Here is a 20,481-nt window from a genome sequence, read left to right as displayed (position 1 = left end):
AAAGCCTCTTGCCCCGGCCCTTCCACACACTGGCCAGGTGGCCTGGGACGGGCAGCCCCGCCCCTGGGAGCCTCGGTTTCTGCAACTTTTCAGGGGCATAGCAGCCCCCCACCCCCGCTACCCCATCTCAGGACCGGGCTTCTGGGGCTGAGAGGCAGTGTCAGGCTGTTACATGACTAAGAGTTCAGAGCCTGCTGGAGAGGAAGGGGTGTGCGTGACCACCGCTAAAAGGGTGAACACTGCCACTGTTTTCCCTTCCTACTTACCGACGGTGCCCAGGGAGCCCTCCCTGCACTGGGAGCTGCTAAGACCCAGCGCTGAGGAACAGGGAAATCAGAGGCCAGCCGCTGCCTGGCAATACGCTTTTAAAACATACACCTTTTCTTCTCCTGACTCCATTTCAAGGTTCTATTCGATCAGCACACACTCAGTGGTCCCTGAAGGAGATCCCTTTTAATGAGGTAGGCGGACACATCCCAGCGACACTGAGTTTCCCCTCATGCTAGTTGTGTATGTGTCTCTCTCCACCACTAAGCTAGAACCTTCTTAAAGGACCAAGACATGTCGACTTTGATACAAATCATTCTCCCATCCATCCATCCTTCTATTTATTCATTCATTATTTTGTTATCCATCCTTCCATGTTGCTATCTAACTATCCATTCTTTCAACTGTCCTTTCGCTTGTCCTCCATGCGTTCACCGAGTCCTCCATCCTTCAATTGGTCGTCCATCCACCCACCATCATCCACCATCATCCATCCATCCACCAAAATCTATCCATCCATCCACCCACCCATCCATCCACCCACCCACCCATCCATCCATCCATCCACCCATCCATCCACCCACCCTTCCATCCACCCATCCATCCATCCATCCATCCACCATCATCCACCATCCATCCATCCATCCACCTTCTCCTTCCCATTGAGCCAATGTATCACATGCCCAGGGTTTTCCACAAGAGCTGAGCTCCCTGACGATGTCACTGTCCCCCAGTGTACACACTGTGACCCAGGCCCATGGCCATCAAGTCTTACCCAGGATCACAGAGCTCCCCTGATGCACGGCGGTGCCTGCCACCCCGTGATGCAGTCTCCTACCTGCACCCATGATGAGGCCCGGGGCGGTGTCCTTGGTGTGCACGGTGCCCGACACATAGGGGTTGTCTGCCCAGCGCAGGTGGAGGTGGAGGTGGCAGTCCGGCTGCAGGGAGAAGAAAGGGAGCTGTGTCAGCACTTGGGGGGAGAAGTGTCCCTGGGAAAGAAAGGTAGGACTGAGGCCGGATTCACCCCTGTGGCTTTGGGGGTGGGAAGGCAGGGCCAGGAGCACCTAGGAGCGGATGGAGGGTGGGAAGAGGTCCAGGGGCCGACCGCCAGGTGAAGGCTGTCAGGTCTGCGTGAGGTGACGGCTAGTGGATGAGGCCTTCTCCAAGGGTGGCCCCAACATGCAGTGCTGGCCCACGGACTACGACTCCTGCAGCCTGCACGGCCCACGCTCACATCCGCCCGTCCCCCCAGAAACTTTCCTGGGGGCCTTGGATGTGACTGCAGGAGCCTGGGCTCAGGGAACAGCTGTGGGGCGAGCCCGGCGCGCCCTGTGAGAGGCAGAGGTAAGGTGGGCGCGCTGGAACCCGGTTTTCTCACGAGCATCCCCTGGACGGCAGCCCCAGCTGGTGTCCTGGCTGGAGGGTCGGAAACGCAGGTTGTAGTAAGAGTTTCAACAGCAACTCACGCTGATGGCTGCCTCTGGGCCAGCACTGAGCAAGCGCTTTACAAGGCACGTGTCACTGAGCGCTCTCAACATCTGCACTTTTAACATGGATACTTTTTCTTTACTACGAACCGAGTGTCATCCCTGTTTCAGCAATGGGGAAACGGAGGCAGAGAGCACTTCAGCAATCTGCCCAAGGGCAATGGAGGGGCTGGGACCATAACCAAGGCCACTGGTCCACTGTCCACGCTCTGAGCCCCGAGGATGTCTGTCCCTGCAGGGCCAGAGTGGGCCAGCAGCCTCCCAGAATGAGGAATGCGAGTCTGACACTTGGCAGGGCCAGATCCTCCTGTCTCCTCCCGAGCTGCCTGTACCCCAGCTCCCCCAGGGTGGGATAGGGGGTCCAGGAGAACACACAAGCAGGGAAGGATGTGTCCTGGGCCTCCCCTAGTCCTTGGTGGCCCAAGGTCACAATCTTGCCTGCACCCCTCTGTCACATTCACGAGAGACTACAAAACCATGGGACACTGGACGAGGCCCAAGGTCTCTGCACAGCTGGCTCCAGGGCACCAGAGACCCGCCAGCCGTCAGCCAGGGGCTGCCCACACCGGCCGCAGGAGAGGGAAGGCTCCAGAGACCCTGTTTCTTCTCTCCTTCCTCCTGAAACCTGAAAGGCAGGGTCTGGGGTCTGGCTGGCTGAGCCACGATGATCACGTAGGATTTCTCGCCCCCACCCCCACCCCAGGGGAGCAGGAGGGCCGCCAAGACCCCTACATGCCCATGGATGTCAAAGGGTTTTCTGGGGTAACAACTGTGCAGTCAGCCTTCTGGGCTCCCCAATCCAGGGGTTCCTCTGGCCCTGAGTGTGGGCAGGGTGGGGTCATGGAAAAGGTAGGGCTTTGAATCCTTAGACCTCCTCTTAATGCTGTGTGACTCTGGGAAAAATGCTCAGTGTCTCTGAGTCTCAGTTTCTTCCCCTGTGAAATGGGGCAATGACCTGTACTTGACAGCAATACTGGATTAACACAGCCACTGGGGAGAACGTTGGGGTCCAGCCCTCCCCTGAACAAGGTGCTGCCTCACTGCTTAATGATAAGAAAAGTAATGATTTCCTTGGCCCTCTCTCTCATTTTTTCTGACAAAAATCTCCAGTTTAGAAATACCACAGAACTGAGCACCCAGAGGTCCAAATTTGCACTTAGGAGGTGCCACTAGTTTTATGGGAAAACTTGGGCCTCAGTTTCCTCATTTGTGAAATGGAGACAGAGGTGCTTGTCACCCACACCTCGCAGGGTGTGGGGAGAGAAGCGAGGACAGTTCCCCTGGTCATTCCTGTGTTAGACCCTGTACTGAAGTCTATGGGACCGGCGTCCTTTCTCCTCATTTTATGTTTCTATGGTAGGACTTTCTTCTGGTTCATGAACGAGTGCATTTTGGATGGAGTATCCTAAGTTAAAAATAAAACTGTTACATAAATTGGATGTTGATCGGGGTCAGACCATACCAGGCACCAGGTGGGAGCCCCAGCCTGACCCAGCTGGAGACGAGCTTCGAGCTTCGTTTGTCTGCATGGGGTTTGCCAATGTGTCAGTCGCACCATTGCTGTGACATGTGCAGAGGAGGGAAATCTACGGACGGTAGATGAGTGGTTGCCAGGGCCAGGGGTGGGATGGGGAGCTGGGGAGATGGCGGGTGATGGAGAAAGGGGCAGGGCTGCTTCTTGTGGCGATGAAAACGCTCTCCATGGGCTGTGGTGGTGTTTGCACAACTCTGTGAACGCACCAGAAACCGCGGATCGCACACTTTCAATGCATGAATTCTATGCTGTATGAGTGATATCTCAGTAAAGCCGTAATAAGCAGAACTGAAACAGAAGATGGAAAATGCAGCGGGAGGAAGGCCCCGCCCCCTGCAGAGGGCTCTTGGAAGTAGATGTGATGAGCTGGAGACCCTCCCAGGACGGACCAAAGACGGCAGGGCCCTGGACGGGAGCCCGGTCACTGAGTCCAAGAAGACAGCCCGCCCCCACCCCCTCTAGGGACACCTGGATTGAAGGGGGCAAACCCACCCCAGGGAAACTGTGGGATGATAAGACATCACTCTTTCTGGATGTCTCCTGATTTCTCCTGATTGAAAAGCAGTTAATATCTGCTAAGTATCCGAGTTAATATCTTTGGTGAGACCATTTAGTCCTGTCGCCCTGCCCGCCCAGTGACCAGACCCTGATGGGGAGAGGGTGTCCAGGGCAGGGAGAGTCCTGTGACCTCTGTGGCAGGGCCAGCTGCCACCTGCAGGAGGGAGCTCTAAGCCAGGAGAAAAAGCAGCCTCTCCAGGTGCGTGGCACTTGGGCCCCCCACTGGCAGGCTCCTGGCAGAGAAGGGTGGTAGTACAGTCCTGCTTTGGTGGCCCAAGTTTCCTGGTGGGCCAGGTGGGGCCTGGAGTGGCCTGAGCTCCGAACAGCCTTTCCCTCATCCCCTGTTGGCCTGTGCGCAGAGCGTCACTGTGTACAGTGAGCAGAGCAAGTCAGAGGCGCTGCCTCACAGAAACTGGCTGCCCCAAGCCCAGCCCACTGGGGAGGGCCCCGTGGCCGGGCACTTGTTTGGGCCAGAGGCCAAACACTCCTCAGGGTTCCCTGTGGTCAGCTGTGGCCCACAGGGCACTGGCAGATGCAGGAAGAATTGCGGTCCTCTTTGGGGCGGCAGAAGGCCACACAAGTGTCTTCCAGCTGGTCCTGAAGCTGTGGGGGCGGGGGTGCTCTGCTGGCGTCTGACAGCTTGAGACATGCCCCGCAAACAGCCTCCCAGTTGAGTCTCGGCAGGACCAATGAAGAGACGGGCAGACCAGGCAGACCTGGAGGCCACCTGCAGATGTGACGGGGCGGCATGCATGCAGAGCCAGGGCTGTCAGAGATGGAGGGGGCCCCTGGGACACTGCAGGCCAGGGCAGGACACCCCAAAGGTCCGCTGGTACCACGGGAACCCCCCCTGCCCCAAGCCCCGCCTCTTGGCCCCTCTGCATGGGGGAGCGACTGGTGCTCTAAAGAAGTGTGCCCCACAACATGAGAGACACAGATGGATGGAGGCCACACCACCTGCCTTGTGAGTGAGGAGACCTGCCCACCCGACACCCCACTTCCTGACTCTGAGAAGTTACCGTGGGCTGCAAAACAAATGGGCTTTCATTCTGAAGATGTAAACAGATTCAAACCATCTTCCGAGTACAATTCATCATCCTAAAACAGACCTGAGCTCATCACTCATCTGTTCAAAAAGTTCTCTACTTTCTGAATTACAGGAAGGAAATCTCCCAGGCAGAGAGCTGTTCCAACGGCTCAGGAAAATATTTGTGATCCAGAGTTAAGAGAAAATAGAGAAGAAAGGGAAATCACAGATGTGTCAGGATCCCAATTACCACCTTTTAATGTGCAGATGAGCTAAAAGGTGGTAAAGAAAAGTACCTGAGTATGGTTATTTCTGGGTGATATACTTATTGCCGTACCTTACCTCTCTTTTTATACATTTCTGTTTTTTTGAAATATTCTGCAATTAGCAGGAACCCCTTTTATGGTGAGAACTAGACCCTCAAGTGTCGTCTGCCTCACTCATTGCAGGGTGCGTGGCTGGGTGAAGGGCACAGTCAGAAGGGAAACCCCGGTGAGTGGGCACGCCGGTGCCCCTTGCACCCCCACCTCCCCTGCAGCCAGGACCGCACACAGCGGGTAACGGACTCCTAGCCAGGCGTTAATCGCAGGCTTTAAGCTCCCCAGAGCCCCACCTGGGCATCAGTAGGCCCTGATTCTGCCTGGGTCATTTCCGCACAATGCCCCGGGGCCCTGAAACACAAGTGCTGTTATTCTCTGAACAGAGAGGCAGAGCGGTGGGTGGGTTCAGGCACCCCCACAGCATATCTCTGTTTGCAAGGGGCTTCAAAGACAGAGAGAAACAGGCAGAGGACCAAGTATGTGCAGTGAAGTCTTCTCAGTGGAAGGGATATTTGGGCAGGGTTTTCAGGGATCAGTAGGAGTTTGCTGGAAGAAGGAGGAAAGGGCATTCCAGGCTACGGAACAGCATGGGAAGGGGGCAGTCCCAAAGGAAGGGGCTTGCTCGGCCTGGCCTGCTCGCTCCGTGCCAGTGTCTGTGCTGGGCATTCTGTAATGTTTCATCTCATCCTTACCACAGTGCATGGGGCCTTTTACCATCTTCCTTCCTCTTTCAACTATTCTCGGTGATCCTGAGTGCCTTAGCCAAGGTCACATGGTGGGCTCCACTCTGGACCCTTCCCCCACTCCGAGTGGCCCCCACTGGGGAAGGGCCAGGGGTGCCTGTGGTGGGGAGCTCCTTGGGGGGGCAAGGACGGGGTCCTACTGGAGGCCGAGCAGACACGTGTGGTCCATCCAGCCTCTTCCTCCCTCACAGCTGCTGCTCCCTGGCTGCCATCTTAGGCCAGGGCCCCTTCAGCCTCTGCCTTTCCACCCTCACAGCATGGGCCTGCATGCCACCCCGATCTCCTGGTGCCCATGCCAGGGTCCCAGGGAAACCCAGCACTCTCCACCCCCAAGGCAGCCAAGACGCTGGACCACCAACACTCCCGTTCATGAAGAAGGGCGCGCCTGCCAGAGCAGCGAGGGCCTGGAGTCTGTGACATCTGGGCGGTAGCCTGGCCCCCACTTCCACAGGCTGAGTGTATTCCCAGGTCCTGATGCTGGCCAGTAGCATTTAAGAGATGTGGCACGCAGCTCACCACATGTTTGCCGGAGTCTACTCACCCTCCTGCAGCTCTGCTACTGCTCTGACAGCGTGCCTGGGCACCCATGTTCTTGGGTGGCAGACGTGCCCCCGCCCTGATGTGTGAGCAGAGTGCCCAGCCGAGCCCAGAGAACAGTGACTGTTGTTTTGGGGTAGTTTGTTACCCATCAAAGTTGTGGCAGAAGCTAACTGATAACACTTCCCTCTCCGGCCTCTGAGGGGTTGCCCGTGCCCCTCTCTGCCATGCCCAGGGAAATCATGGTTCCCGTCTCAAATGACCCTGCTCAGACGGCCCCGTCTCTGACCTTCTTCTGGCTCCTTCGGCAACGTCTGCAGCCACCCCACAGGAAGTGTGTGACGCGAGCAGAGGCACTTACAGGCTTACAGTTGGTGGGTTTTCCGTTCATGTCCACACTGGGTGGCCGCAGGTGACCCCAGTCGCGGCCCTTGTTGTAGGTTATAAGGGTCACCACCTTCCCATCGACTTTTTGGTTTGCCAAGAAGACTCCTTTCACCCCACGGACCTGGGACAAATACAAGAAGGATCGTAAGAACGTGTCTGGGGCCCTCTGGTGGCCAGGTGGCCACTGTGCGACCCCTGCTAAGGGCTCCATGCCCCTGGCCTGTCTCACCCGGACAACAGCCCCAGAGCTAAGGAGGACGCTGAAGGTGAGCAGGGCTTAGGGGACAAAGGTCCAAGACTGGTCAAGCCTGACCGGAAGCTGCTCTGCCTGAGCCCAAAGCCTGGGTGTGTTTCATGACACAGCTGACCTCCCAGATCCAGACACTGGCTGTCAGACAGTGAGCATCACGGTGACACCGTCTTCAGGCCGAGCTCCTGGTTCAGAGCCCCTGACCCCGCACCCTTCCCCGTGGACTCGCAGGGCCCTGACCAATGGAACCTCCTCTGCGCTGTCCTCTGAGATCCCTTCAGCTCAACCCCAGACGAAAATGCCCAGAGGCAAAGACGGGGGTCCTCACTTACCCCGCCTGCCCTGGACGGGGCTCATTTTGCCTTCCTCCCTCAAGGTGAGGCTTGTCCCCCTTCTCAAGACTTCCTGAGGGGCCCACGGCAGTGACCCAAACCCATCCCATGGTTGGTTACTAGTGGTCACACAGCAGCAGCTCCCTACAGTTCAACCTCCTGCTGCCATAGGGACGGCCTTTCCTGCAATGCCATAGGCACGGCGCCCTCAGACCCAGGCAGTGAGACCCACCAGTGTGGCCTGAGGTCCTGGAGCCTGCTGTGTGCCCGAAGCGGGTTTTGCCTCTCTCTGTGTGGCATGTCACTGCTTCCCACAAGGAACCTGAGAAAACGAAGCTCAGACAGTTCGGAATGTGCCCACGGTCCATAGCCAAGGATGCTATGGACAGTAACACACGGTTACAAAGGGCCTTTTCTGTGGCTGGCACGAGGGAGCTTCCGAAGGGCCGGCTCGTTCATCTCCACAGCCCCAGGAGGTCCGTGCCCTTCCTGTCCTCGACGCACAGGCTGCCGAGTGCCTGTCACATGGGAAGTACACCGTCGGTGACGCCGGAATGAAGAGACAGAGGGAGTGGTGCCCACGGTTCCTTGGCTGCTGCCACAGACGAACACAGACTAAGTGGCTTAACACCAATTTATTATGTGACAGTTCTGGAGGTCACGACACGGCCCCACTGGGCTGGCACCCAGGTGTGGGCAGGGCGGGTTCTTTCTGGACGCCCCAGGGGAGAATCTGTTTCCCGGCTTTTCCAGCTCTCAGCGGCACCCACGTTCTTGGCTGGCGACCAGCAGTCTTCTGTAAGGTCTCTCTGCGCCCCTCTCCCGCACCCCCTTCCACTTTGAAGGACCCTGCAGTTACAGCGGGCCGGTAATCCTGGGTAACCTTCCTATCTGCTGGTAAGCACCCCAACTGACTTCTGCGATGTGTCGTCTGTGTTGGAGGCTGCTTCGGGGGTGGGGACACCGGCCCTCATCTCCACAGAGGATGCTTTGCAGCCCTCCTGGGTGACAGCCCTTCTCTCACACAAGGTGGCTGCAGTCTGGCTCCTGCTCACCTGGGGCATCACCTGGGGCGGCGTCTGGGTCCAGATGCCTCCCCGACGTCCTAAGGGCATAGGACGTCCTAAGGGCACTCAACAAGGGTGTGCTTTATTCGGTAATCACTGTTTTATATCCCGACTGGTCTCCGTGAAAACACGCCTCAGTAAGTAACAGGGATCCCTCATGTCCCAGAGGGACGCAGACATGAGCTGTGCCCCCCAGGGCTGAGCCTGGTCAGCCCAGCATCAGCTCCCAGGACTGAGGGGGCCACACAATGGCCCTCTTCATGGCTGGGCTGGTTTCTTGGGCGGCAAGAAACAATTGCCACACACTTGGTGCCTGAAACAACAGAATTTGTTCTCTCACAGTTCTGGAAGCCAGAATTCTGACATCAAGGTGTGGGCAGGGCTGAGCTCTCTCCGAAAGCTCCAGAGGAGGCTCCTTCCCGCCTCTTCCAGCCCCTGGTGGCCCCACGTTCCTGGGCTGTGGCTGCATCACCCCAGTCCCTGCCTCCGACTGCACGTGGCCTCTCCCGGTGTCTGTGTGTCTCTTCTGATCCTTACAGGACACGTGTCGCATCCCGGGCCCCCTGGATGACCCAGCGTGGAGCGCACGTCAAGATTCTCAGGTGAATGTGAACTACAAAGACCCTTTTTCCAAACAAGGTCATAGTCACAGGTCCTGGGGAATTGATATGGACATAGCTTTTGGGGTCTCCGGACTGTGGCCAGGGCTCCCCGGGGGCAGGGACAAGACTGGGGTCCCTCTGAACCCCTATCTGAAGCTCCAGCACAAAAAGGCCCCCAGGAAAGGTTTGCTGTCTTGCCTGGAACCCGGGACGTGCCCTGCACAAGTGACTCTCACGGGTCCTTGAAAGCACTGGCCTTCCAAGGAAGTATTTGCCCGTGAGGTCAGGGACAAAACGTTTTTCCTGGATGAAGGACAACCACGATGACAATGGCACTGGAACATGTGTAGGACCTCCAGACCTGGATTCTTGGCCAGCCTCTGCCCAGGCATTATCTCCAGTCCCTGGAGAAGGCAACTGCTGTGACAACAGGAAGAGTCAGTGAGCACCGACTTCATTACTAGACGCTGCTCCACGTATTTAACAGGAATGACGTCCTTGAATCGGCACAGGGACCCTATGCGGAAGGTGCTACCATCATCCCTGTTTCACACTGGGGAAACCAAAGCACAGAGAGGTTAAGTAACCTCCCTCAAGTCACACAGCAAATACATATCCAAATTGGGATTTGACCCCAGACGGCCGGGCTCCAGAGTTGTGGTTGTAACCACCAACTGTGACCACTGTTAGGAGGATTTCAGAGAGGCAAAGTCACGTTTGAGGGTGTCCAGCTGGTGGCAGCGGGCGTTGCCTTTGGACCTGGCCGCTGTGAACCTCCTATGGTTCCTCACGTCCTCTCACTTCATGGTCTTTGCATGGATTGCTGTTCCTGGTTCTTCAGCTGGTTAACTTCTGATGGGCTTCAACTCAGCCTGTACCTTCTCCTCCAGGAAGCACTCCCTGACTCCCACTGCAATCTGGCCAATCGCCCCTCACCATGCCCCCCAGGCTCTGGAACACAGTGTCAGAACCATTTGGGGGCTGGTCTTTCTGCAGAGGCCAGCAGCTCTGTGGCAGGTCTACTCCCCCCACCCCGGTGCTCCCAGAGCGGGGCCCAGAGCCTGGTGTGTGGTATAAGCGTTACAGACACCTGTGGACAGAACAGGACATGGACTGTCCCCCCATCTGCAGTGCGCTTGTCCTGGGCACCCTTCCCGGGCCACCGTCACCGGCCCCTTTTCTCCCAGCCGGCTTTGTGGTGCAGCGGCAGTGGCAACACCTTTCAGAGCCAGGCCTGTGAGCACCCAGCGGCCTCCCTGGAGGCCACACAGGACAGGGCCTAGAGGGAAGGGCTGCCGGGCAGGACGAGGCCACCTGCACGCAGCTTTCAGCTAACAGCCATGAGCCTGGGCCGGGGTTCATTTGCTTGTCCAGCTTGGGAAGTGAACACTGACAAATGGCTGTCATTGTAAACAATTGATTACGTTCACTATTTGGGGAAATGTTTCCCAGCTGACAACTGAGAGATGAACGCTGCAGCCAAGCCTATCCTGGAGGCCCCTCCTATGCTGATAAATCCCACTATCTTCCCACGGCTTTGTGGGCCACCCAGGGGACACGCTCCCCAGCCCCACCGGGAGGGCTGACCACTGTGCCCTCGAGGAACCTGGCACGCTCACCATCCAGCGCTTATAACCAAAACACGCCGCAATCATCAGGCCGCTTGCAGGTGTCCCCAGTGGCCGGGGGCTCCCCAAAGGCAGGGCATGAGGGAGGAGCTTGGGGTGAGCGAGGGGCAGTGCTGGCCAAGGGGGTGGAGGTGGCCCCGGGGCCGACATGTGGGCTGCTTCTGGGTCTGTCTGGGCAGGTTGCTGCCTTTCCTGAGCCTCAGGTCCTTACCTGCAAATGGGCTAAGGGACCGCCCATCCCTGGCTCGGGGGTGGGCCAGCAGAGGTGACCGTGACACACCTGATCCAGGACAGGCCGGGTGTAGGCAGGGGTCAATGTTTGTGGAACCCAAGAACAGAAGGAAGCCGGGCACAGGCTTTCTCACAGGTGGAGAGAGCCAGCCTGGGAGCCAGGAGCCCTGGCTCAGAGCCCCTGGGTGTCACGTGATGTGACAAGAGCCAGCGCAAACTTAAACGGGAGACAGACAGGGCAGGTCCCCAGGGAGGGTGCTGGGAGGAGACCGGAGCTGAGGGGGATGAGGGGGAGACAGACAGACAGACAGACACCGGATACTCAGACAGAGGGGGAAGGAAGAGGAGACCAGGGGCAGGGGACAGACGGGGAGGGAGAGAAAAAACAGGCAGCAGGGACCTCGGAGGGCCTGAGATGGAGGGGGGCCAGCCTCTGTCATCAGGCCTGGTTTTGTGCAGGGCGAGCGGGCCAGGAGCGGCTTATACACGATCAGTCAATGGTGGGGACTCCTAACACTGAACCCCAAGTCAGCCAAATGCCCTTTCCCCAGAGAACGCTGTGCTTCCCGTTAATACATCTGCGTTACAAAAACTGCACTCCATTATTGTATTTTGAATTTTCTCAAAAAGAGTAAGTTTCCTCTTGCTTTAAAAGTGTCTACATAGTATCCTCTCGGCCCGAGTAGGCCCTTTACAGAAACAGTTGCAGACCCCGAGATAGAGCCTTAGGTGTGGGGGCAAGTGAAAGAGGGGGCAGGGATGAGACCTGCCCCCCCACACATCCTGGGCCGGGGCTCCCCAGGGGCCCCCCAGGTCCCTCCGTGCCCCACGCGTCCCACCTCGAGTATGTCGATGACCACGTCCTCTTCGGCCTGCCGGGAGCTGCGCACGTCCTCCAGCACCAGGGCATAACGCACGCCACGCGGGTCCGACTGGTACAGGTTGTAGGTGTCCGTCTGGTACCACTCCTGCACCGCCACGAACACCTGGCTCTCATCCGTGCTGATGATCAGCAGATCCTGAGGGGGGGGTGTGGGTGAGAGGTGGGTGGGCATGGGGGAGAGCGGAGCTGGCCCTGGGGAACGGCAGGCCTGGGGTCGTGCGCAGGCTGCAGCCCTACGCAGGCTGACCAGATTCCCACCTTGGCTCTGCCCTCTCGGTTCTGAGGTCTCGGACAAGTCCCTTTACCTCTCTGGGCCTCCATTATCCCACCTCCAATAAAAGGGGTGACGGTGTGAGCCTCCACGCTGGGGTTAGGAGGGGTGTCCTGGGCACAGGGTGTGGCTCGGCGAGGCCTCCCCCTCATGGCCCCACGTCAGGTGTCTGCCCACCTGTCCCTGTGTGGGGAGGACTTCCTCCTCCACGCACCCCCAGGTCATCAGAATGCAGCCCAGATGGTCACCTGTTGGGGGTGCAGGGGTTCTCCTCCCCGACCCCCTTCCATCCAATCCTGAGGAGAAGGTGAGTCGTCTGTTAGTTCAGCTCATATGCACTAGGTGCCTACTGTGTGCCAGGCACCGTTCTGGGCACTGGCAGGGAGCCGTGTATGGTCTCCGCCCTGTGGTAACATCCACTGGGAGGGAGGAATGGATGGAGTCTCACGTCCAGGGACGCATCACAGCCTGTACATGAGCTGCCCTCCACCCACAGCGCCTCCCTGCCTGCCCACGCTGCCCACGCTGACAGCTGGGCCACGCCATGGGTCTCCACCACCCTCTGCACACCCAGTAAGGCCCCCGCAGGTGGTCCTGGGCAGGCAGCGGGCAGCCCGAGGCACTAGGCCAGGCTCCTCACCCAGCAGAGGGGTGGAGGGCTGCCCTGAGGAGGGGAACAGCAAGGGCTTAGGCTCCCAGCCTCAGTTTCCCTCTGGGAGCATGAGGGCCGGCAGCCCAAGTGGACTCAGCAGGCATGTCGGGTTTCAGTTCCAGATTTACAATTCAGAAGCAAAACAAGACCCGGGGAAACACGAAAGAAGAAACGGAAAGCCAGGGCTAACCTTGGTTTCTCACTTTTCTTTTCTGTCCCAGCCAGCCCCCAGTGCTGCTGGGAGCCACGTGAAAAGGCATCCGAACAGGCCCATTCTGAGGCTATCGCAGGCTTTTATTCCCCAGCATCTATTACTTTGCCTTCCATCACTCTGAAACTTTGATTGCTCTTCTGGCAACAGAGCTGCCAAGATACAGCAGCTGAAGATGGATGGCGGAGGTGGGCAGCGTGGTCACCACCTGCAGAGGCTGCCCCTTTGTCCCGCTGCCACGTGCTGATGTAGTTTGGGGATGCGCCCCCTTCACATTTTCTCATCTGATGTTAGGGCACAGACAGGTCCTTTCTCTCTCTCTCTCTCTCTCTCTCTCTCTCTCTCTCTCTCTCTGTCTAATAACAGATTAAGTTCCTATTCAGTCCAGTCGGACATGACCTTCTGGTGACAGTGAAGAAGTGACTGCCTGGGCAGGGTACAGGCTGGTGACAGTCCCTTCCTCTCCTGCCTGGCCCAGCCCCTGTGCTGTGAGGCCAAAAGAAGCGGCTTTGCAGAGAAAAGACGCCGTGTTGTGAAGCACCTACTGTGCACCTCACGATCAGGGAAGACCCCAGCAGTGTGATGCAGACCCTCTGTGGATGGACGTAAATCTAGCCCACAGAAATGACTGGAACCAAGAAGCTGGGACTAGGGAAGGATCGTAGAGGTGAGGGGAGGCAGGGCCTGGTGGGTCCCATGGGACAGTAGGGTGGTGGGGAGTCTGACAGACGCATGAGAGAGAAACCTGGCTCGGGGAGCCTGGTCATCACTGGTCTTCTCTGCCCTGTGCCCATTTCTGCACCTGCAGCCACAGGCCAAACTGCACTGTGTCCACCCGGGCCTTGGTCACTTTGCTGCCTCTACGGGGCAGGTGTTCCACGGGCCTCCGTCAGGTGGTTCCAAGCTCAGGCGTCCCCTGCCTCCACCACACAGTAAGCATTCAATCTTTACTTTTATTGCATCAATTCAGACTTTTCCTTCTCCACATCTCTGGGTAAATGTTTACATAACCCAGGTAAATACATTGGGTACATGTTTACCATAATCTGGGAAATAAAGAAAAATGTATAAAGCAACTAAAAGTTGCCTATAACACCACCTCTAGAGAAACCTGAAATTAACATTGTAAAATGTTTATTTTGGGGATTTTCCCAAGTGTGATTCACATACTTTTTTCATGTTTGGTTTGTAGCTTGTTCTTACACATTATATGGGGAGCATTTTCCTCTGTCATTATCTATAAACACCACTTTTAATGACTACAGGACGTTCCCTTTTGTGGATATACCACATTTCCTGCTGCTGCCCAGAGACTGCTTTTAGTGTCTCCTATGCTTTGTGCAAAACAGCCGTCAGCATTCCCACAGGTCATGAGCTCTCCGGTTACTTCCTGAACTCATATGCTAAGTGGAAGTGCTGCACTGGAGAGCAGGAACATTTTACAGCTCTTCTTACGTGATGTTAAGTCACTATCCTGAGAATTTATGTGAATTCTTTCCCATCAGCAGGGCTAGTGGGTGCTTATTTCATTTCATGGATACCAGGATCCAGAATAGTCTTTTAAAGATCTTTGCCGATGAGAAAGTGATAAATAATATGCAAGTTTTGCTTGAATTTGCATTTATGCTATTATTTTTTTAAAAAGAACTATTAGAAGCCAAGATTCTTATGGACTCCGTTTTCAAACATTGAATGTGAAAAATACTCACGTATCTGTATATGTGTTTATATGAATGTATTTGTATGGTCTGGAGACATATGTAGAAGGAAACACCAAGGTTGCCAATATAGTGGTACCTCGGTTTTCGAATGTAATCGTTCCGGAAGACCATTCGAGTTCTGAAACATTAGAAAACCGAGGCACGGTTTCCCCATAGAAAGTAATACAAAATGGATTAATCCATTCCAGACCTTTAAAATCAACCCCTAAAACGCAAATTTAGCATGAATTTTACTATCTAATGATATCATAGATCCTTAAAATTTATGGCGTTCGTAAACCGAAATGTTCGTCAAAGGAGACGTTCAAAACCGAGGTTCCACTGTATTTGCTGTCAGGTTGAATTAGGTTTGATTATAAGTAACAGAAACTGGGGGGGAGGGGAGATGAGTGACTTAAACAAGATGCTCTTTTGTCCTGTATGTAAAAGAAGACCAGCCGTAGGCAGCCCCGTACGGAAGCTCTACAAAGTCACCAGGGACACAGGCACCTTCCGAGTCACCGTCCGACTGTCCTCATGATCCAACACGATTGCTAGAGCTCCAGCCATCAGAACAACATGCAAGGCAGCAGGAAGGAGGAAGGAAAGAAGGAGAGAAAGGCTCGCCTTTAAAGGAAGGCTCTGAGGAATCCCACATGACTGTTCTACTTACATCTCATTGACCAGAGTTTAGAAACATGACCACGTGTAGCTGCAAGGGAAGCTGGGAAATACAATCTTTTAGCTGGTAAGCAATGTGCCAGCTAAAACCTGGAGTTTGTTAAACTAAGATGAAGAGGAAGAATGAATATGGAGAAGTTTCTAAGAGCTTCTACCACTGTTACCTTCAGGAATGAGGAAGTGAGATTGTCCTGGAAAGGAGGAATGGAGAGGCAAGCAGGTAGAAATGGTACAGATACCTGTATTATTATCTCATCAGTTGTAGTGAATACATTCTAAAGAAGTAATTTCGGAAAGTTTAAAAAAATTATTAATAAGCCTGGTAAGGGAAATTTCTCCATAGGTCTTTATATACAATTCACAACAGCCTAATGAACCAACACCTTCACCAGGTTGTTTCAGCACCTGGAATACATCACCTCTCTGTCTTCCAAGGTTTCTGATGAGAAATCTGGCAAATATCTTATTGAGGATCTCTTACATGTGACCAGTTTCTTCTCTCTTGCTTCTTTCAAGAACAGTTTGATTATATTATGTCTCGGTGTGGCTGTTGTTGTTTCTGTTACTTGGAGTTCATCACTTTTTAAAGATATTTATCTTTATGTCTTTCATCAACGTGGGGAAGTTTGGGTCACTCTTTCTTTAAATAATCTCTCTGCCCCTTTCTCTCTTTTCTCCTCTGGGACTCCCACACTGTATGTTGGTCCACTTGGGTCCCACAGGTCCCTTAGCTGGTGTTCACTTTCTTTTAACATCTTTTTTCTTTCTGTTCCTTGGAGTCAATAATTTCAATTGTCCTATATTCAAGTTCTCTGATTCTTTCTTCGTCTACTCCAATATGCTTTTGAATCCCTCTGGTGAATTTTTTTCCATGTCAATTATTGCTCTTTTTTAGCCTCCAGAATTTCTTTTTTGGGTCCTTTCTATGTCTTCTATTTTTTGATATTTCCATTTTGTCCATATGTTGTTTTCTTGACTTTCTTCATGTTTTCCTTCAGTTCTTTGAACATCTTTAAGACAGCTGTATGAAAGTCTTTGTCTAGTAGGTCTGCCATCTGCTCTTCCTCAGGGACAATTTTGGTTGGTTTATTTTTTCCTTGAAATCGATCATACTTTCTTCATATGACTTTTGATTTTGTTGTTGTTGAAAACTGGACATTTCAATATAATAATGTGGTAACTGGAAATCCGATTCTTCCCGCTTCCCCAGCGTTTGCAGTTTTGTGTTTTTGTTTCTATTTGTGATTGTTGTAGGCTGTCTCTGTACCAGCGATCAGCCTGAGGTGTAAACTTAGGTTCTTCGTATGACTTTTCTGAGCCTGCACTTTCCCCTGGGCATGCACAGTGATTTCTAAATTCTTCCACATATGTGGTAGCTTTTGAATGTCCTAGTCCTTGAGTATCTGGCTCCCAAAAGGGGAAAGAAGGAAATAAAGTTGGGGAACACAGTTCTTTGGCCATGTAAATCCCTTGGAAGCTGCATCAGCTGGGTGTGGTTGCAATAATGGCTGCCAGGGGGGATGTCTGCATCCCTTCCTCATCAAAAGCACAAATCAAGAATCAGAGCACAGACTCCCAATATTTGGAGGACAAGGTCCTCATGCCCACTCTGGCTTCTGCAGCATCCTGCTCTGGGAACAAGAGGGACAGCTGCCTGCCACAGAGCCGGGGTAGGGGATGGGTTTAGCTCTACTACGATAACAGCTAAATCGTGGAAAACTAACCTGATTTACCACGGAATATTCCCCTGAGAACTGCAAGCCTTTGAGTAGACTCCAGACTTCCAAAATAGTTCTGCAGACAGATCACGCTCCTGTAATAACTGTTGTCCAGGTGAGAAGATGACTTACGCTGCTTCTGACCCCACCATGTTCTCTGATGTCACTTCCACCTTTATTCTTAAGCTCTATGAATTGTATTTTACTTTATGTAAATTGTCTGTTATAAGCCTTTACTATTGTTTGGGGGTTAGGTAATATGACTATTTTTTAAAAAAATCATTAGAAGTAAACAATTGATGCAAAAATAGTGATACATTTAGTAAAACTGTTCACCCTTTACAGTTTTCACATATAGATGAGCTAAAATAGTAGAATGACACCACTTACACCTTTTAAAGTAGATGGAACATAGAAAGAAATGATTATAACAACAAATTTGGCAAAGCTGTGTTGAGACTAGTGTACCCTAACTTTGCCAGTGGCAGGTGGAACCCTTTTAGAACAGAATTATGCTATACTAATATTTATATCCTTTGTCTGGAAGTTCTTAGACTTAACTTCAGAAATATGAAAAGAACTGCCTGCAGGCACAATTATATTCACTGCTGTGCTGTTTATAATATGAAAAATGGAAATAACCCAAAATGTCTGAACACTAGGCTCAAGGTACGTCTGCTCAATTGAAAGTTTTGCAGTCATTTCAAGTGGGTATCATGTGTCATTCTGAAAAAATCCTCATGATACAATGTCATGTGAAAGCAGCATGCCATGATACAACTACATAGTACATAAAAGTTGCCTGGCATGTGGCCAGGGACTGCTGCAAGGAAAAACCAAACAGGGACCTGGTTGACGGGAGGGAGGCTATGGCTGAGTTCTATTGTTTTCATGATGTTACTCAGGTAATTAAAGAAAAAAAGTGAGGATGATTTAGGGGGAGGAAATAGGAGTTACAAGTTCACCATAAAAGCACAAAATCTGAGTAGGAAATTCAATTAGCCAGATCTCCAAGTTGTTGGTGGCAGACACCGAGGTCTGGCCTTTCCCCTGAACTTGGTGAAGAGGAAGGAGGCCCGCTCTCTGGCTGGGCAACGTTCTCAGCAAGACGAGATGTGGTACTGAGGACCCCACAGGGCTTGGGGGCAGGGCAGCATGTTCCCCAAGAGGAGCCCGATTCACCCATCACCCTCAGCTGCCTGTCCCTGGGTCCTGGGCACAGGCCTCCAAAGCAAGGACACTCAGTGCCAACGCAAATGCTACGGATCTGAGGGGTCCCTGGTCATCCCGCAAAACTGAGTGACATGAGGGGCGTGTACATGTCTCCTTTCTGTCACCCGCTTATGATGTGGAGGCTGTGTCTTCTATCATAGCCTCATGATTCTTTTCAGTGCCCCTAATTTCCGCAGAAATGGGGGAAGAAGGGAGCTAGCAGCTAATATACTCTCAAGGGCCTGCAGTAGGATTCCCGCAGGGGAGCTTCTTGCAAACCCCACCAAGGGCTCTGAGAAACACGCACTCCCATCTCATGTGCAGATGGGCACTCCTAGGGCCGGCGAGCTGCAGCCAGCACTCAAGTCCACAGAGGTCGTGACTTGTGGCCGCAGGCTTCTTAGCACCCCCTTAGAAACAGCCTGGCTGCTGATCCAACCACCTCCGTCCCAGGAGAGGGGCAGTAATCGCAGTGCCCCCCTCCCAATGCCAGAGGGAGCAGGGAGAGACCCTGGGATCCCCCTAACTCCTCCCACCCCAACACCTGGACAAAGGGCCCAGGACACGGGACGCTGATGTTGCAGCCCCCAGGGGTGAAGGAAAAGCTGCTCAGAAGCTGAAAAGTCTCCTTATCCCCAGCGTTCGCCCTAAATGAAATCATTAGCTTTTAATTTACTTACTCAGCCAAGCCGGAGTTAATCTGTTAAGCTTGGTTCTTTTCTTTCTTTCCTTTCCTTTCCATTTTCCTCCTTTTCCTTTCCTTTTTTTTTTTTTTTTTTTTTTTAAAGCCTCATGTACTTTTCCCATTTCAGGCTCAGCGGGGATCTGTCGGTGCCCAGAGCAGCAGCTCAGGACAGCTGAGGACTTCACACAATCCACTGTGCCCAGGCTTGCAGGGCCCAGAGCGTCTGCCTCTTCTCACCCCACCCCTATTCTCTGCTCATCCCAGGCCTCACTCCTGCCCCAGGGCCTTTGCACGTGCACTGCCTTCCACCTGACCAGCTCTCCTCCAACCTTTGGGCTTCAGACCAAATATCCCCCTCAGAGAAGCGCCCCACCCTCCACCACTCTCTGTCTCTGCCTTTCCTTCCATTCATAACACAAATCACAACTTGCGATTATTTTATACTTCCGTCGGCACCTTGATTTTTCTGCTGGTTTTCTCTCTAAAAACCCCACAGGAACAGGAAAGTGGGGTCTCCGATTCATAGCCGTAGCATCAGTTTCTAGCTTGTGTTGATGCTTAATAAATATGTATGCAAGGGAAGGCTCGCAGTATTCTGGGCTCCAAAATCATGCACGTGGAGTGTGTGTGAAGCAGGCCATCCAATGGCCTCTGGAGGGGGAGGCCACATGGGGCTGGTTTCAGACACTTCCAGGCCTGGGTTTGAGCCCTCCTTTGGTTTCTAGCTCGCTGTGTGACCTCAGTTTACTCAGCCTCTCTGAACGTCAATCGCCTCCCTTGTAAAATGGGACTCACATGTCAGCAGGGAGGGCCGTGGAGTTCAGTTCTGAGGCAGGGCTAGGAGCAGGTCTGGGCAGCCCCTGGGTCCCCCATTTTTGCCTGTTCAGGCAAGGGGAAGGAAGTAGCATTAACTGAGAACCTACTATGTGCCAGGTGCCAAACTAGGCAGTTGGAATGCAGAGGTGAATAAAACAGAAACTGCCCCTACTTCTCAAAACTCTAGCTGAGGGCAGGAAACTGACACAGAGGGGTCCCCAGCCCCTGGGTGTCAGAAAGGAGAAAGGTGGGGTACAAGCAGGAAACAGAGGCCTAGAGCAGCCTGGAGGGTTCCTAGTAAGTGACTTTTCTCCTGAAGTCTCACGTGTGCAGGAGTTCTGAGGAAAGCCAGACAAGGCAGTGGGAAGAGCGAGGCAGAGGCCCCGGGACAGCACAAAGCTGGAGGGGACGGTGGGGCAGAAGACCAGTTAGAGCAAGCATGCACACGCTTGCTCTCATCCATCCTGACTTGGGACCTCTGAGCACCTGAGTACAAGTCCTGTTGTCTCACGATTCAGTGCAGACCCAGGATGTGGCCACTGGGGCAGGGGGGGCGAGGGAAACCACTCTTACCTTTGGCAACGCGTACTTTGGCAACTTCATCAGGACAAATTCATTGCGACGATACGAGACGTAGTATTTGGTCTGGTTGGCTGAGGTGGCCTAACAGGAGGCAAGA

At 53.7% G+C, this 20,481-nt stretch overlaps 1 protein-coding gene across 2 annotated transcripts in view; it reads right to left on the bottom strand.

The window, feature by feature from the left end:
• The window catches only part of SORCS2 (sortilin related VPS10 domain containing receptor 2), a 392,162-nt gene that overhangs the window by 34,081 nt on the left and 337,600 nt on the right, over positions 1-20,481 (bottom strand). For both annotated transcript variants that reach the window (XM_033106450.1, XM_033106451.1), the window contains exons 8-11: positions 20,376-20,465; positions 11,813-11,992; positions 6,838-6,984; positions 1,106-1,208 (exon numbers count right to left, since the gene is read on the bottom strand). In XM_033106450.1, coding sequence (XP_032962341.1) covers positions 1,106-1,208; positions 6,838-6,984; positions 11,813-11,992; positions 20,376-20,465 — 520 coding nt within the window. The remainder of the gene's footprint in view (positions 1-1,105; positions 1,209-6,837; positions 6,985-11,812; positions 11,993-20,375; positions 20,466-20,481) is intronic.

Source organism: Rhinolophus ferrumequinum, chromosome 5 (genome assembly GCF_004115265.2).
Source record: "Rhinolophus ferrumequinum isolate MPI-CBG mRhiFer1 chromosome 5, mRhiFer1_v1.p, whole genome shotgun sequence".
In the NCBI taxonomy this organism is placed as follows: Eukaryota; Metazoa; Chordata; class Mammalia; order Chiroptera; family Rhinolophidae; genus Rhinolophus; species Rhinolophus ferrumequinum.
This window is presented reverse-complemented; position numbering and strand designations above follow the sequence as displayed.